Source organism: Neurospora crassa, linkage group VII, assembly GCF_000182925.2.
Source record: "Neurospora crassa OR74A linkage group VII, whole genome shotgun sequence".
NCBI lineage: Eukaryota > Fungi > Ascomycota > Sordariomycetes > Sordariales > Sordariaceae > Neurospora > Neurospora crassa.
The window spans coordinates 454,867-471,898 of record NC_026507.1 but is presented as its reverse complement, the minus strand read 5'-3'; the positions used below and the strand labels follow the sequence as shown (position 1 = coordinate 471,898).

Below are 17,032 nucleotides of genomic sequence, written 5' to 3'. Positions count from 1 at the left end.
AAAGCAGTCGGAAGTCTCGGGAATGGATATAGTAAATTAGTAACTTGTGTTCTGAAGGGGATAGAGAGGTGCTTCTGTGGTGTTGATAGCCCCAAGTCATTGACGAACCACGACGGGAATTATTCTCTACCTACCTGATGCCAATGAAGTCCCTAGGCTGGCCTTGTTCTACCCTTGTTTTGACCCGTCGGAAGAACCAAACTAACAGACAACCCAGTCTTATGTCCAATCGTGTGACTGGCTGCTTTGCCTCCATGGAACATAACTGACAGCACAGCCTTCTAGGTTCAAAGCCAAAGGAGGTGGTGCTTGATCGATCGATCGTGATGCTTTTGTCTCTTTCTAGCAGACCCTGTACATTCATCAAAGTTCTAGTATTTACATGCTACGTATGTTGAAGATTGCTTTATGCCGTGCCCTATGCCCTTGTCTTTACGGAAGACAACCCGCCTGCCAAGCCACCCAAGAACCATTGATACCCAGTGCCCAGACCGATCATGTACCCTAGACTCAAGCGCGAGAACCAAAAGATTTAATGCGTGATCTCTAACTATCATGAAGAAAAAAAAAACACAGCAATAACTACAAGGAGTAGGTAGAAAAGAAAGAGCCATCAAGACAAAAAGCGAGAGCAAGAAAGGAATCGAATCGGAACCAGAAAAAAAAAAAAGGAAATCAAACCCCCGGTCACGATCTCAAATAATCTCATAATCCTCAATTGAGTCCTTTCCAAAATCCATCGTCATCATAGCGTTGTACTCGGCATTCCGCTCCCTCTGCTCACTCAACATTCTCTGCTCCAAATTGGCACCGACTAAACTGCCCCTTAGCCTCTGCTCCAGCTCCAGACGCACAGCCAACCCAACATCAGCCAGTTGCTCGTCATTTATTGCAGTGGGGGTGTCGGTGGAGGTTGTAGTGCTGTCAGGTTGTTGAATGCTGCCCAAGTTTTCTGTAACAGACAGCTGTTCTTGAAACATTGTTGTGCTTAGCTGTTGTATGGTCTTTGCTATTGCTTGTTTGAGTTGCTGTGGTTGTTAGCGCCATGGCCAGTTGACCACCAGCATGACTGACTAAGTTTGTCCGGAATGCAATGGTAAACAAAACTCACGTCGTCACTCCACGCTTTGCCTCTTGCCCGCAAAAATGCTAGTTGTCTCGCAATCGTGTCGGCATCTCTCTCCACGTGGAACACATGCTTGAGAGCATCGGAGATTTCCTGAAGGGATTTTCCTTCGACTTTGTCGAGCCGGAGGATGAATCGATTCTGCTCCGGAGTCCATGTATCTTTGGAATTCGTGGGTGCTGTAGATTTTGTCGATTGTTGAGCGGGTGAATTAAGAATGGGCGATGAAAGAGTGCTCGGATTGTGGCTGACCTGAACTGACTGTGCTGAATGATGTGATGGCGGGGGGCTTGGCCCCTGGACGATTAGACCCGGTGCCCAAGCCATCTCAGCCATTCCAGTCCCAGAAATCACGGCCGCATATCCGCCGTGGGCGAAATTGGGGGAGAAGGAGCTGATGTGTCCCTGGTCTTGAGTCCCATACTGAGGCGTTGGAAAAGCAGGAATAATTTGAGGATTCTGATCCAGACGATGGGAAGCTGGAGCTCGATGAACTCTCTCAGCCACTGCCACATCGTATGCGGGCGGCGGGGAGGATCCTCCCAATGCGGGAATGAACTGGCCGTCATCTTCGGTGAAGCGGCCATCGATGTAGGTCTCGTCCCCCGTGGGCGCCATCACAACTGGCCTCCCGGTCTCCTTCTTGCCTTAAAGATTCAAGTAAGTATTTTCAAGTAAGTATTTGGGAATTGTAAAGTTATGAGCTGGGTCTTGTTTTGAATTTGATGTTTGCGTTCATGTCATGATCTCGTAGAAGGGGGCCAGGCTAGAATTCATATATCAAGCGGATTGGAGATAAATCAGGCACCATGCCAACGTCGTCAGTGAGTGGATGCCGATTCTCCCCGTTCCCCATCCTGGAAACTTACGATCCAAGCTTGAGGTAGGAAGGCTGCTGTCTTGCCTCTGTTCATTTGGCCAACAGAGCCGCTTGATGGCCCAGCCTACTTGCTTTTTGACAAGGCGTCAGTCCGCAGTTGATACCTAACTGTCAAGGAGTGGAGCGGGCACTAGGTCTGAATGCATTGGTCGCCGAATTGAGCAGGAACCAAAACCGCGGACGCATTTTACCTACGGTTCGGCACTCTGTTATGTAGGTGAATTGACGAATATTACCGAGGTCCAAATTCATCGAATGAGTGAGTACCTTTAGAGAGTCATCCAGCTTGCCGAAGAGCAGCCTGACATGCTATCCAGCGGCACAATCAGCACACCACCGCCGCCAGCAAATGACCGAAGTGCCCTGCTGGCCGAGCCTCCTAGCAGCTGTCGCATTCTAGCCGGGCGTCGGTGTTCGCGGCTTCGAGCTGTCGAGCTGGGTGCGTAGGTGACTATGAGTGTAGAAGTATTCGATGTCAGCACCAATCGCCCGGCCAGTAGGTACCTCTAGAGGTAGATATATGATACCATCACTCCGTCGGAGCGAATCATCGGTGCGAATTACCTACCGAGGTGATCATCCGGCGGCCTTCCGGGCTTGAAGCCCAGCAAATCACAAGCCCACCAATCCTCCGAGTTGTACGACGAATCCAGGCAATTGCGGTCTGGTCAGGGTCGCTGGCACAACGCCCGCAGAATCCCTAGGCTTCGAGCATGGCTTCAAGCCAAGCACATGCAGGCATCGATATGCTGCATAATGCTGGGGAATTGAGTGGACGGATGGTTTGGTGGGACCTATGGCTGGCTTTAAGCCTGGGTGGGGGCCCGTTGCCCTGTGTCAGCAACCCCCGGTCCCCCGGGCCGGCATATGTACTTGCATGGGAACTTGGCTCGGAGCCAGGCTTGAAGCCTTGAATACTGTATCAAAAACCAAAACGCTTGACGTTACACCCAAAGTGAACCCTTTGTTTCTTATTTTAGGCATGTCTTCTCCCATTGCAGCATGCATGATGCTCGGTGCGGCGCTACGCGGATCCCTACACCTTTCCCGCTGCTAAAGGTTGCAATCCCTCAAGCGTCATGTTATCTTTTTCTTTTCCATTGTGACTCTCATGCAACTGAAACGGAATTCCATGGAATGACAGATACGCCTCTTGCCAATATCAGTCCCTGCCTACTTTACCCTTGGGCAAATGGCAGAACATGGAGTGGAGATTGCGTACCAGAAAGGATAAACTGGAACAATTGCAGCCCAGGAGATGGTGTCCGCACCAGAGCCTCAACGCCAACGGCGCAATCACATTCCGGAGAATGGCCCCTACCAAGCAGTTCTGGTAACACTTGTCCAGGGTCTGATGTCGTAGTAGGTTGCCGAGTTATCTCCTGATGTGACAAAGGCTTTGGTCAGAGCTGTCAGCGATTGTCCCTGTGCAGAGGATCAAGAGTTAGGACCTCACCGAGATAGACTGAGGGAGAATAATAAAAGATTGAGGGAATCCCCGATTTGAGTTGCCTTGATTGCCTCATTCTCGTCTTCACATCACGTTCTTACCTCTATATCATCAGTCTTTACAGGCTAGTTGTTAGCTCCTTCAAGACTTTCCTCATAGGAACGGATCTCAGACCGCTACACGTCCACCTGTTCTTCTCTTCCGCCACAACCCAATCCGGATCACGTACCCATAAGGCGAGAGACGGACAGTTTTGGAAACCAAAGCCATAGAAACGACATCCAACAGATCTGAATGCAGCACCAGCCTCGATGGACCGCCCCACGCGTGAGCACGTCCTTATCAATGGTCGGGCTTTTGAACGATACAAGAAGTCCGACCATGCTCCTCTAGTCCCGCACACATTCGTCCCCGTGCCGGCCTCTTCGACCAGATGTGCTGGCTCAACACGGGCTGCTGTAACCGCTCCCCAACCGCGTATGGCTGAGGTCATGAGCATCAACGACATCCTTCTGGAAAGAGCCAGGAGGGTTCAAGAGCTTCAACTATCATTGTCATACGATTGGGGCCAACATCCCCATGACTTGATCGCGGGCATCACTCCTCTTCCAACACCGCCCGGACAAGCCGAGCTCATGTACGACGACGCAATCGGAATGAACAGAGGTCTGCCGGTTTCAACCCACGTCCACCACGCCCACACCCAGGAACTCCAATGTCAAAACAGGCCATGCATACATGGTTATGGAGGCCGAGGACAGACTAAACGCACTTACCTACCTCATCATCCGCAGTCCGAAAAGGACTTTCTGGCTCAACACTACGCCGGCCTCCCCTTAGCAGACACGGGCGCTAACCAAATACCCCATATTCCCGCACTTATACCTGAAGCGCCAGCAGCCCTGCAGCAACCCCAGATCGTCACCGAGACCAGGAGTACGGGCACGACAGCGGCGGGATCCACAGGCCTCACGATAACCACCATCACTACCACAGGTACGGGCGCGGGCGCCACCACCACGACGAGAACGATAACCGGACCCGATGGAACCGTCCTCGTCCCTCCTCCCATCCCCGCTCACCCGGGCTGCGAACTCTCCCCGCAGATGGCCAAAGTGATGGACGAGTATGGAATCGAGCATGTCTGCGATTACTTGCGAGCCAAGAAGTTGCTCAGAGACAAGGTAATTGACAAACACAGTTTTCGTTTCGTTATAAATCCTTTCTACTAAAGAATTCAAGGAAAAAGGCTGGACTGACCAGACCCCACAACGCAATTCAGATAGTAAAGAAAGTCCTTGATAACACGCAGGACAAACTCATGGAACTGCTGCAGAAAGAACTTGATCGAATGAGTAGCGAAGAAGAGGAGGAGGAGGAGGAGGATGCCGATCTCGACCTTCTTGACTCTGACATGGAAGATGGCGGCGAGACGACGGGTCGTCGCCAGGAGGGTGAAGTGGACTGGACCTTTGCGGGTTGAAATGTAGGTAGGTACGGACGTATCTCATCTGATGAGGAGAGTACCATGGCTTCACGCCGCTGAAAGAGAGAAAAAGAAATGCTGGGCCATTTACGATGGTGGCGAGGTGGGTGGTGTTGGAGCTGGAAGCAAGGCCATGTACCTACTGTTTGTTGATTTTGACTCTTTTTATTTCATTTCTTTGCACCTCATGGGGCTGTACTACGGTGGGTGATTTAGGTAGTCTATCTTTGATAAAATATCAGTGTTAATTATGGATCGTAAGCATGGTACCAAGGTTGAATTTGGTGAAATTTGCGATATAAAACCTCAGTTACCTGTGGGGGCACTTATCGGTGATGCGTTTACTCACTCTCTTTTCCTTGCCTTGCCTGGAAAATCGTCTCTGCCATGGGTATCAGTTAGCTTGTTTCATTTTCTTTTCTTGTCAGCGGTTGTCAGCGGTGGGGGTGTTCATTTCCCTTCAAGGAAATCATTGTCGCCTGGAGTCAACGCTATCGCTGCCTTCCTTCCTTTCCTCCCGTCTACTCTATACCCCAACCAGGCAGCCAACCTACTGATCCTCCTTCCATCCCTCCTTCCCACAACCTTGCACCGGGTGGGTAGGTACATAAGGTACCTCTTGGCCGTGCTCCTTGCAACTCAGAACCAAGAGAAAGCGCGGTTGGCGGAGTGGTCTAACGCATCACTCGATTTGTGGGTTGAAATTCCCGGAGAGCCTCTTTCCAAAGACCGACTCTGGGGGCAAACAACATCACCAGAACAAATGCTGAGTGAAGACCTGGGTTGTGTCCCGGACCGCGCATATCTTTTCGTTCTTTTTGAACAATTTTTGGCCCATCCAACTGTTTGTTGTAAGGACATCATTTCATCACTCGGTCAACACTTCTGTGTTTCGACACTTGCGCGTGTCTAGCTTAGAGGTACCTATAGCTTCAATAGAAGAGCCCGATTTGGGTCCATCCTGTGCAACATATATTGGGCAATCAAATATTTTGAAGTGTACCCATCAGAATACCGAGCTCGACTCGAGAGAAAACAGTATCGGAATCTCATATGTCGCCGAGCTCAGGTATTAACCGACGACTTTGAGCCATGTCAGTCAATAATCCCTCGCAAGGGGCAAAGAGATGGATGACACTGAGCATTCGTTCTGACGCGACCTACAGGTCAACCCGACGTCCAGATGGAGTCTGATACGTTTGGTTGACGTGAGAATGAAGATACCTATTCGAGTAGGCGAACAATGGAAAGGGACAAGAGTGCACAGACCACTTCCTTCTTAAATGCTTATGCCAGAACCTCGACCTCCAACCATGAGAGCATCAGGTTCTCGAGTCTGAGCCATGATATAATCCAAACGATGAATTTTTGCTGTCAACAAATCGAAATGGTCCGCTCCTTCATCAATACCACTCTGTTCACTGCCGGTTGACACGGTCGTGTTTTCGGTGATTGTTCGGCGATGGTGAGGAAAAGCGTTGTTGCCAAGGATCATGACTCCCGCTCCACTTTGTTATCAGCTTGCACTACTTACCTCTACTGATAAGAACTCCAAATGTCGATGACGTAGGGCTCCTCCTCCCGAAATCAAACATCCCGCGCGGGGCCGAGGGGACCCTACAACCGGAACAATAAACAATGACGACGGATTGATATTAGCCTTGTGTGAATCCTGACGGACATGGCTGATGCTCCAGTTCCCCCCCGGCTCTCTGACGTCGTAAAGCCATGGTCGGCAGTTATAAGTTCTCGGTAACCCTTCCGAGACCTCCGCCTCAGAAACTCCCCTAACATGTCCATTCATTCTTCGCAGCACTCTTAATACCAATCCATCGATACCCAGATACCCACGACTTGATACAGGAATAAACACAAACAAATCACACCAAAACACACCATGGCCACTGCTCAACTAGCCTACGGCGTCGAAAAGATTGTCGGCAACGGCCCCGAACAGATCAAGCAGGACGTCTCCGCCTACGACCCCTCAAAAGGCACCGGCGATGCCTCGGAACTCATGAAGGCCCTCGTCTGGGAGGGCGCAAAGAAGGTCCAGGTTGTCGAGGTTCCCAAGCCCAAGATCGTCGAGCCCACCGATGTCATTCTCAAGGTCACCGGCTCAACCATTTGCGGCTCCGACCTGCACCTCTACCACGGCGCCGTCATGCAGATGAACAAGGGCGACATCCTCGGCCACGAGTTCTGCGGTATCGTCGAGCAGGTCGGCCCCGCGGTCCAGAAGGTCAAGCCCGGCAAGCGCTACGTCGTCTCCTTCCAGATTGCCTGCGGCAACTGCTTCTTCTGCAAGAACAAACTCTCGAGCCAGTGCGAGGTCACCAACTCCAACTCTCAGATGAAGGCCATGTACGGCGGCCGCACCGCTGGCATCTTTGGCTACTCGCACCTGACGGGCGGTTTCGCCGGTGGCCAGGCCGAGTACGTCCGTGTGCCGCTGGCCGACGCCAACATGCTCGAGATCCCCGACGACGTCCCCGATGAAAAGGCCCTCTACCTCTCCGACGTGCTTCCCACTTCGTACAACGGCGTCAAGGATACCGCCGTCTATCCTGGCGATGCCCTCGCCATCTTTGGTGGTGGTCCGATCGGTCAGATGGTGGGCATCTTTGCGCTGTGGGAGGGAGCCAGCAAGGTCATCTACGTCGACACGGAGCCGAGACTTTCCTTCATCAAGAGCCGCTGGCCAGCCGAGCACGCGGATAAGCTCCACTTGGTAGACTTCAAGCAACTCAGCTCTGGCTTCACCAAGAACGAGACGGTTGTCAGCAAGTTGAAGGAGTTGACGGGTAACCGCGGCCCCGATGTCGCCATCGACTGCGCGGCCGGCGAGTATGCCAAGGGCTGGCTGCACTGGCTCGAGATGCAGATTGGCGCCGAGACAGATACCAGCGAGATCATCAACGAGATGGTTGAGGGTGTGAGGAATTACGGCAGAGTGGGCTTGACTGGTGTCTATGTCGGCTACGTAAGTTATCTTCAAAATATTTTGACTGTCACCGGGCTAAACTAACCTCCTTTTCATCCAGACCAACCACTTCAACGTCGGCTCTCTTATGCAGCGCGGCATCCGCCTCATTGGAAACGGTCAGGCACCCGTGCACAAATACTGGGAGGACTTGTTGCAAAAGATCCGCGAGGGTACTCTCGATCCCACCATCATGATCTCCCACCGTGTCCGCCTAGATGATATGGACAAGGTCTACCACAAGTTTGATGCCAAGGAGGACGCGATGCAAAAGGTCTTCGTCGAGACCAAGTTCTCTCTGCCACGGGCCCCGGGAACTCCCGAGTTGACGACGTACGAATAAGTGGAAGGGGAGGAGATACCTAATGAAATAGTAGTGGTATACTAGTAGTAGTAGTAGTAATGATGTGTCACGACCTTAAGAAGAATGAATCCAGCTTTCTTGGATACCAACGCATGTTTTTAGTTGTTTACTAGTCTCTCTTTCTGCCTTTCATCTCGGACAACATCTTGTGTTAGCGTACGATACAGCACCCGCCTGTCGCCATCGTAACACCCTGGGAACAGTCGCCCACAAGGTCAAGTCTGTGAGCAGCAAGCCACATATTCTTGCATGCAGAAATCGTGTGCACTGACTGACCTTATGTAGATAGTAGGCCGCATTATCATGAGGTCCTGCATAAGCAGTGGCATGAACCTGTTTTCGTACCAGCAGCCAACCACCCACGTAAGCTTCATCCGTCACATAGGAACGAAATCTCGACGAGCAAAGTAAGCCGAGGGCTTGGTCGGTGGACGGGGACAAGGCTGTTTTTTTTTTTTTTTTTTTTTTTTTTTTTTTTTTTTTTGGAGGTCGCCTTCCGGGGAAATAGATCGAAATGAAGGTCTCAAACTTCAGCCCCCCAAAAACGTTCTAGCTCATGACGATGAAAGCATCCACTTTGGAAAGATCGTCAAGGAGATATTTGATCGTCGACTTAATCGTCGCTAGTCACCGTCACTGATCTTCATACATACATACCGCCCTATATTTGCTCCACAGATTGTCGGTCGATAAGACGTTTCCCGATCGCCGCCGCTTCTAGTTGTTCACCGGTGTGTGATGTTCCTTATTTCAACCAGCCTCGCCAGCTTACCCAATTCCACGTTTATCGCGATTTGTTGTTGTTGTTGCGGTGGGAGGGAGAACGAAGCTGAAAGTTATAATAATACTCCGATAGGATGTCTCGAAATAGTTGGAGTGATTGGCAGCTAATCCGACAGACACAAGAGGAATAACTTAAGAACGTCAGAAAGGACACTCACTTGACGATCATGCGAGTCTGGACGGACGGGAGTTTCTGGAGGAGGATCAAGCATCGACGCAGCGAGCGAGCTCAACCACAAACTGACAACACGTGCCTCCCACCGCACGCAAATGCACAACAAAAACAAACTGGGAATTGCACGCACTTCCTGGAAGAATACGGTTCACAGATCATCTACCCGATGCGATGCACCTGCATCCCTCAGTCACGCCCCCCTCTCCCCGTATCATTGCAGACCACTGCCGACGAGCATCTTCCTATTTTTGTCTCCGCTGCGGCGTTCATCCAGAGAGAGAATGGGCACAGATAGAGATGGCTTGGATGTGGTTTATGCCGATACATGCGCATTGGGACGGACCCCAGGATCCGTGACCGCTGCAAGCGCAATCGCATTCGCAAACCTTGTTGTGCTAGATGGAATGGGCCCTGTCCTTTTTTCTTTTCTTTTTTTATCCTTTTTTTTCTCGTTTCCATCGCGTTGTACTAGGATCATTGACTTAGAGTTTTGGGACTAAAAAGAAACACAGATCGTGTCCACGGAAACATGGAAAATGAACTACTACCCTTTTCTAGTACACCCCGTGGCCGCCCTCCCCCCACGGTGGTGGATGTGGTGTCCGTCCGATCAAGATCGTCGTCGTCCTCGTCGTCGTCGTCTCCTCCCACCGTGACTTTCAACAAGACCCTCGGGGTCCAGGCCAACGAAGAAAAAGAAAAAGAAGAAAAAGAAGTGGAGGCCGAAATCGACGATCAAGAACGACGACTGGGGTCCCATATAACTACTCGACGACGATCACGATTACCGCCCGTTGCTCCCCCACAAGCTACTAAGAGGAAGGCCAAGTGTGATGTAAATCGTGACCCATCATACGACCACGACGACAGCGACAGCAACAACGACAACGACAACGATAACGACTTCCTCGAAAGTCCCACCCTTCGATCCCATCCCCCTCACAGTTCCTGTCACCGTAACCGTACTACCACCACGGCATCGGCAGGCAGTGACGGTCTTTTCCCACCAACGTGTGACCCGTTGTATCATCTGTACGACCTTTCGTCCTCGTCGTCCTCGTCGTCGTATTATCTCCCTGAACACGCAATGTTCTCCCTTATCCACAACCCACGCACCTTCCTCCGCTTCATCTTCGGCATCGTCTTTCTCATGTGTTTCCTCACCAACATGGTTTCCGGCGGGCCCTTGACAGCGCAACACCTCCGCGACGCTTTTCGCGGTCACCGCCCATGGAAAACAGATAATAATGAAAGACGAGACGACGACATCACCCAATCCCAATCCCAATCCCAATCCACACCACCACCACAACAGGGCAGCGGCAACGTAATCCGCGTCGCCGCCTCTCCCGCCCAAATCGATCCTCACGGCGTCTACATCCGCGCTTCCCCTCTCTACTCCCCCACCGATGGACGTCCCGACACCTCCCGCATCATCGCCGGCTTCGCCAGCACCTCCGGGTCTGACCGCGTCTTACGCGTCTCTTCATCCACCAACTCGGGCGCCTCCTGGTCTCCTTTAGGTGAAATCACCCGTTTCCCCTCCGACGGGACGCACGACCTCGACAACGCCATGCCTTTAGCTTTACCGTCTGGCCGCATCCTGTTCGCCTTTCGGCACCACTCTTTATCCCCTTCTTCTTCTCCGTCAGGAGGCTTCCACTATACTTTTTACCGCCTCGACCTCTGTTCCTCCTCCGACGGGGGCCGCACCTGGTCTTTTCTGTCTCATATCGACCAACGGGCTGCTGCCTCTTCTTCTGGAAATAAAAACGGCCTCTGGGAACCCTTTTTAAGAGTTGCAGCAGACGGCAACACAATCCAAGCGTACTACTCCTCTGAAAACTCGGCCGACGACCAAGATAACCTCATGCGATACTCCACTGACGAAGGAAAAACCTGGTCGGACCCGCCCATCTTAGTCTCATCCTCGCCTACTGCGGCGTCAAGAGACGGGATGACGGGCGTTTCTGCTCTTTCTTCTTCCTCCTCGCCCAGGGAGTTAATCTGCGTGTTTGAAACGACTTCCCCAGACGGGACCTTTTCGATAGCGAGGGTGCTAAGTCACGATGATGGACTCACTTGGGGAGAGAGGGAGAACGTGTACATGGCTCAAGGAGGTAAATGGGCGGGTGCGCCGCAGGTGTATCTCGTGGGGGACACGTTGGTGACGAGTTTCTTGACGAACGAAGGGACGGATTTACCTAAGATCGATGGGGCGTATACCAAGGTGGTGGTTAGTAAGGATCAAGGCAAAACGTGGACGGAGACGGGCAAGGCGGAGACGGTCGCGGGGACGGGGAGTCATTGGCCGGGTTTGTTCAGTTTGAATGGGACGCATTTCCTGGCGCTGTATTCGACGGATGAGATGGGGGCGGTTAGTCATTTGCATAGTGTTTCGTGAGCTTTTTGCTTGGAGGGTGAGGTTGGATCCATGTATATTTGGGGGGTGGCTGGATAGAACTGAAGTAATTAATGATAAAACCTAGGAAATATTAATTAATAGGAATCAGGATAGCGATGGGAATAGGAGTAATGTCCAAGTACCTAGATATCTTGAGGTAGCCTAGGAACCTGCGACAATGTGTTTGAGTAGGTATTCTTGTGGGATCGAAGTCATGAAACAGCGGTGGTTGAAAGTGAGGTCAAAGAAGGTGGTGGTAGTAGTAGTAGTAGTAGTACTGTCGATGGAAGGTACTGTGGCGTTGATAGGTAGAGGCATTTACTCTTGAAAATCGTGTTAGTCTCAAAGGACGGTATCGATCCCCGGTAGCAGAGGTTTAGTTGTTCAGCGACCGCATCTCAGAATATTTTCCCCCGATACATGAAGCCCCCGTCAAGTGCCTCTTACTCATCGTCCACGCAGCGAGAGAACTGAAAGCGTACATCCGCTTGTTTTCGACTTGATGCTCAGGGGGCATTATGGGATATGAAAGCAGCATATAATTGGTGAACCTACCTAAGTGAGGATTCGCGCATGAGTGAAAAGCTCCAAGACTAAACGAGGGATCTTCCGGCTTCCATGTTATCTGATTCCACGACGACTGTTTTTGCGAGTTCATCGAAATCGTCATTTGCGAAATTACCCATCACTGGAGTGGAGAGTAGAGGTAGTCAACATAGGTCGGGCGTCTTCTTCGTAGTACAACCACCGCGCCTCCATGTCGAGGGCGACAAGAAGGATCTGAAGGAAACACGAAGGATGTTCTTTCCGGTGGAGATTTTCCTTATCGCGGCGTGTGCTGCACTCTTCGGTCCAGAAACAAGTATACTTGTAGAGGACTGAGACAACGGAAGGAGGAAGGCATGAACTCTAGCCGCGCACGGTGGTGAAAATCGGCCCAAGTTCCATTGCTGTTGCTTCACGCCTAGAAATGAAGGCCTGTACTTGGTTTCTGATGCGATTGTCGGATGCCTTTTGGCAGCGGCAGTTCTGGAGAATGCCCAAGTAAGTCCTCCTGGTTCGACCATCCTTCTGTCTTTGATGCCTTAAGTCGGGAGTGATATTCACATCAAGCTGACCCTTCGATACAACAAAGTCAAATGTGTTTTCTTCAATCAGCCATCCCAAATTGATACTAGACCTACTTAATAACCTCAGGGTAGGAACTGTTCTGACTCAAGGTCGTTTTCTAGTGTTCACTCGGAGACACTGGACTCCTTGATACCGCTCCATGTGGCTGCCGTGGTGTTTACTCTTTGTCCAAGATTTGTGTAGAATTGTAAAGATTGGTTTCAGAATGCATGCTGTAAAGATACTGGACACGACAGGCATTGATTGGATCCAGATACTATGATGAGGCGAGTGGGAGATCTGGACATGTCCATTGTCGGTCGGTATTGACTGCCGCTTCTTTTCCTTGGTAGGTACCTAGTTTAAGGATTTGACCAGGTTATTACAAGGGAAGCCGTGTTGGATAATGAAGTAGGATGTATTTGGAATCGAACGATAAAGACCTCCGTGACATGATGAAATGGAAAATGTACAGTCCGGGGGTTGTTGTAAAAACGTCGCGGCCCTGGTGTTGTTATGGAAACTGGATGTACAATAAAGCCGGGCGGCTATAATAACCCTGCGGTGCCGACCCGCTATGACCTCCGGGCCGCTAACCGCTAACCGTTACTTATGGAACCGCCGCCCGCGCTGCCTGTTTACAGCCCCACATTCTCCAAAGGGAACGACGAATATGAGAACACTGCCCCTGGCCAGCCAACGGTTGATTGATGCCGCGCGGTGACGGTCCATTCCCCACATGGTGTGTCTGACCAACAATTGACCAAGCAGTGCAAAGCATGCAGAGAGCGGTTTTTGGTTTTTTGTTTCATGTTTTTGTTTTTTCCCTTGATTATCAACGGGTTTATAATGGTGGCTCAGGGGTCTGGACTCTGGATCAACATCATATCACTTTTCTCTTTACTTTTTAACTTTTTTTACTTTTCTTGTAATGGTCAATGATGGGAGTACATATGTACGGTGATTCGTGATATGTATGTGCTGTACCTATGTACAACGCCAGACCAGACCTGGTGCGTCCAGTAGAGGTAGTATGTACTGTGTAGAAGATGATTGGGATAGATGGACAGGAGCAGAAGTGAGTGAGGAAATAGACAAGTCAACGTTCGCCCAAGAAGAACAGTATCGCAATGATCATTGTCTGTTTAGTGTAATATGTAAAAAGAATAGAAAAAAGAAAGACACTTGGTGCTTCCAAACTCCACCATCACCACCTCCCCATCCCACCCCCATTCCGAATTCCCGATCGACGCAAGCAAGGTGCCGTTCGGTGCAGATCCCATCCGCTCCTTGTGCCCCTGCCGCCCCGCACGCATGCCTTTCTGTGTGAGTGTGCGCACATACCGTAACTGTCACCCTAGCTAGCATCCTTACCTATAGTATGTACACCACAACAAATGCGCCTGGCCCAACGGTCACTGCACTGCATCGACTAGTACTACACTACACCGTCTTCGTAATGCTTACTCAGGTCGACGAACGAGCCCCTACAGAAACTTACCTAATGTTTACAATCGACAGATGCCCAAATTGCCAAGGCGTTAGAAACCTACCTACCTACGACCTACCTACTCAATTTGATCGCTCGAATATCGGCTTGGCTTAGTCAAGGTACATGTTGAATTAGTGTACATAACATACATACCTTAGCACTCCGCTTGGAATGCAATGGAAAATGGAACTAACTACATACCTACGGTACCGTATGGCCAAGCAGAGGAGGGAGCATGGAGTCAGGCCCGCAACCGCGGTCCATCGAGATCTGCCCCAGCTCGCGGTGTAGACAGGGAAGGTGCCACCTTTTTTTTATTTTAGTCAGGGACGAGCCAAGTTCAAGACGGACAGACGGGCAACTACATAAAATATCTTGATGGGATCTCCCCCTTCGTTAGCGGGCCCCAGATTTCTCTTCTTCTCTGACTCCCGGCTTTTTGAAGAATCCACAAACTCAAGTATCAGCACCGAAGTTAGACGACAGACAAGGCTATTCACCAGCCATGACGCAAACAGAAAAACACAACATCCTCCAGACCGACCTCCTCATCGTTGGTGCTGGCCCAGCCGGTGCTTCGCTGGCTTGCTTCCTTGCTGCTCATGGTAGGCCTTCCGTCGCATGACACGAGGAACCTCGACGCTGATGACTGACGCCTCCCACTCTCCAGGACGGACTGGCATCTTGATCGCGGCCGCTCCCGGCACTGCGGACACACCACGGGCTCATATCACCAACATGGCTGCTCTTGGTACGTAGTGGTAATAATGCTACCCGGTACGATGAATAGGCAAACATGGTTAACAGTTGGTGTTGCTTGTTTCTTTCTCGACAACAGAATGCCTGCGAGACATTGAACTGGAACAAGAATGCAGACTCGCCGGGACGGACAGCAAGCACATGGAGCACACGCGCTGGTGTCGTAGCATGGCGGGCGAAGAGTTTGCGCGCGTTTACTCGTGGGGTCACGATCCGAAGCACAAGGTAGGTCGCTCACCTGCGTGTACCATCTTTCAAGTCGCCAAACGTGCTAACCACCATCGCCATACACACACAGGGCGCCTACGAAGAGGCTAGCCCGTGCGACCACATCGACCTGCCGCAAACCCTCCTCGAGCCCATCCTCGTCAAGCGCGCCACCCACGCCGGCTGGACCGTCCGCTTCAACACGCGCTACGTGCGCCTCTCACGCCCCTCTCCCGACGTCATCCTCTCCGAGGTCCTCGACGAGCTCACCGGACAGACCTACTTCATCCAGTCGCGCTACCTCTTTGGGTGCGACGGCGCCCGCAGCCAGGTCGTCCGCGAGTTGCAGCTGCCCCTCATCAAGAAGCCTGGCCAGGGCTTGGCGCTCAACGTCTTTGTGCGCGCCGATCTGTCGCATCTGATGGAGAACCGGTCGGGCAACCTCCATTGGGTGTTCAACCCGGAGGAGGAGGAGTACCCGGTCTGGGGCAAGGAGTGCATTGTCCGCATGGTCCGAGCGTGGGACGAGTGGATGTTCATCTTCTTGCCGCAACCGGGCGCCGATCTAAAGGCGGATGACATGAGCGCTACCAACGACGAGTACGTGGCGCGCGTGAAACAGGTGATTGGAGACGAGAAGGTCGAGGTGACGCTGCTGCATGCGAGCAAGTGGTGGATCAACGAGGTGGTTGCGGAGCGGTATTCGGATGGCGGCAATGTGTTTTGCTTTGGCGATGCCACCCATCGGCATCCGCCCTTCAACGGCTTGGGAAGCAACACGTGCATCCAGGACGCCTTCAACTTGGCGTGGAAGGTGGATTATGTCATGTCTGGCAAGGCGGGCAAGCAGCTGCTGGACAGCTTCGACAAGGAGAGGCAGCCCGTGGGCATGGATATCGTGACCAGGGCGAATCAAGGGCTGCGCGACCATTACGGATGGCAGAAGACGCTAGGCTTGCTGGAGAACGACATGGAGAAGACGAGGGAAATCTTGGCCGAGTTTGAGGACCCCGGCGAGAAGGGCCGCCTGCGACGGAAGGCGTTCCGCGACGGAATTGAGAACACCACGACCGAGTTCCACGGCTTGGGCATCGAGATGAACCAGAAATACGTGTCGAAGGCGGTTTATCTGGCGGATCAGGGAGAGGCGCCGCCTTCGCCCAAGGATACAGTTAGGACGCTCCAGGTTACCACGTATCCCGGACGCAGACTGCCGCACGCCTGGTTGAACACACGGGTGCCTGGGAAGAAGATCTCGACGATTGACTTGGCGGGACATCGGCGCTTCTGTCTGCTTACCGGACCAGGCGGACAGGCGTGGAAGGAGGCGGTCAAGGCGGTCGGGGAGAAGCTGGGTGTTGAGGTGGTCGCGTACTCGATTGGCTGGAAGCAGGATTATGAAGATGTCTACTTTGACTGGGCCGAGAGGAGAGAGGTCGAGGACGATGGGTGTGTGTTGGTGAGGCCGGATCGGTTTGTGGCGTGGAGGAGCAGGTCGGTGATTGAGAAGCCGGAGGTGAAGCTAGAAGAGGTTTTGAGGAATGTTTTGTCGCTATAAGCCTTGGATATACATTACCGTAACGAAGCTGTTGTTGTCGTCGTCGCCGCATTGTCGTCGCATGTCGGGTTTCTATGGCCGTCGTCGTCGTCGTCGTCGTGCGGATCATGTCTTGTCTCGCCATATTTCCGTAGTATACTAGGTACGTATGTAGAACTGCGGCACAGAGTTTCATTACACGTGTCGGTGCTGTCTGTCGTTGGTGACAGAGACAATAACTTGAACTTAAAGTGAAACACAGTGCCGATAACCGTT

At 51.9% G+C, this 17,032-nt stretch overlaps 5 protein-coding genes across 5 annotated transcripts; 4 read left to right on the top strand and 1 right to left on the bottom strand.

The window, feature by feature from the left end:
• Window positions 1-537: 537 nt before the first annotated feature.
• Window positions 538-1,799, bottom strand: NCU09053 (hypothetical protein). The gene is made up of 2 exons (XM_953464.2): window positions 1,112-1,799; window positions 538-1,028 (listed from the first exon to the last, which is right to left on the bottom strand). Exons 1-2 carry the CDS (start codon window positions 1,742-1,744, stop codon window positions 696-698), a joined length of 966 nt encoding a protein of 321 aa, XP_958557.2. The 5' UTR covers window positions 1,745-1,799; the 3' UTR covers window positions 538-695.
• Window positions 1,800-3,767: 1,968 nt separating this feature from the next.
• Window positions 3,768-4,939, top strand: NCU09052 (hypothetical protein; the record flags this gene model as incomplete). Its single annotated transcript, XM_953463.2, has 2 exons — window positions 3,768-4,640; window positions 4,739-4,939. 2 exons carry the CDS (start codon window positions 3,768-3,770, stop codon window positions 4,937-4,939), a joined length of 1,074 nt encoding a protein of 357 aa, XP_958556.2.
• A 1,591-nt stretch (window positions 4,940-6,530) lies between these two features.
• Window positions 6,531-8,427, top strand: NCU11395 (S-(hydroxymethyl)glutathione dehydrogenase). The gene is made up of 2 exons (XM_001727979.2): window positions 6,531-7,925; window positions 7,987-8,427. The coding sequence occupies exons 1-2, from the start codon at window positions 6,840-6,842 to the stop codon at window positions 8,266-8,268; spliced, it is 1,368 nt and encodes a 455-aa protein (XP_001728031.1). The 5' UTR covers window positions 6,531-6,839; the 3' UTR covers window positions 8,269-8,427.
• Window positions 8,428-10,334: 1,907 nt separating this feature from the next.
• On the top strand, window positions 10,335-11,651 carry NCU11396 (hypothetical protein; the record flags this gene model as incomplete). The annotated part of the gene is made up of 1 exon (XM_001727980.2): window positions 10,335-11,651. The coding sequence occupies one exon, from the start codon at window positions 10,335-10,337 to the stop codon at window positions 11,649-11,651; it is 1,317 nt and encodes a 438-aa protein (XP_001728032.2).
• Window positions 11,652-14,562: 2,911 nt separating this feature from the next.
• On the top strand, window positions 14,563-16,777 carry NCU09050 (FAD binding domain-containing protein; the record flags this gene model as incomplete). The annotated part of the gene is made up of 2 exons (XM_953461.2): window positions 14,563-15,237; window positions 15,311-16,777. Exons 1-2 carry the CDS (start codon window positions 15,154-15,156, stop codon window positions 16,775-16,777), a joined length of 1,551 nt encoding a protein of 516 aa, XP_958554.2. The 5' UTR covers window positions 14,563-15,153.
• Window positions 16,778-17,032: the final 255 nt, after the last annotated feature.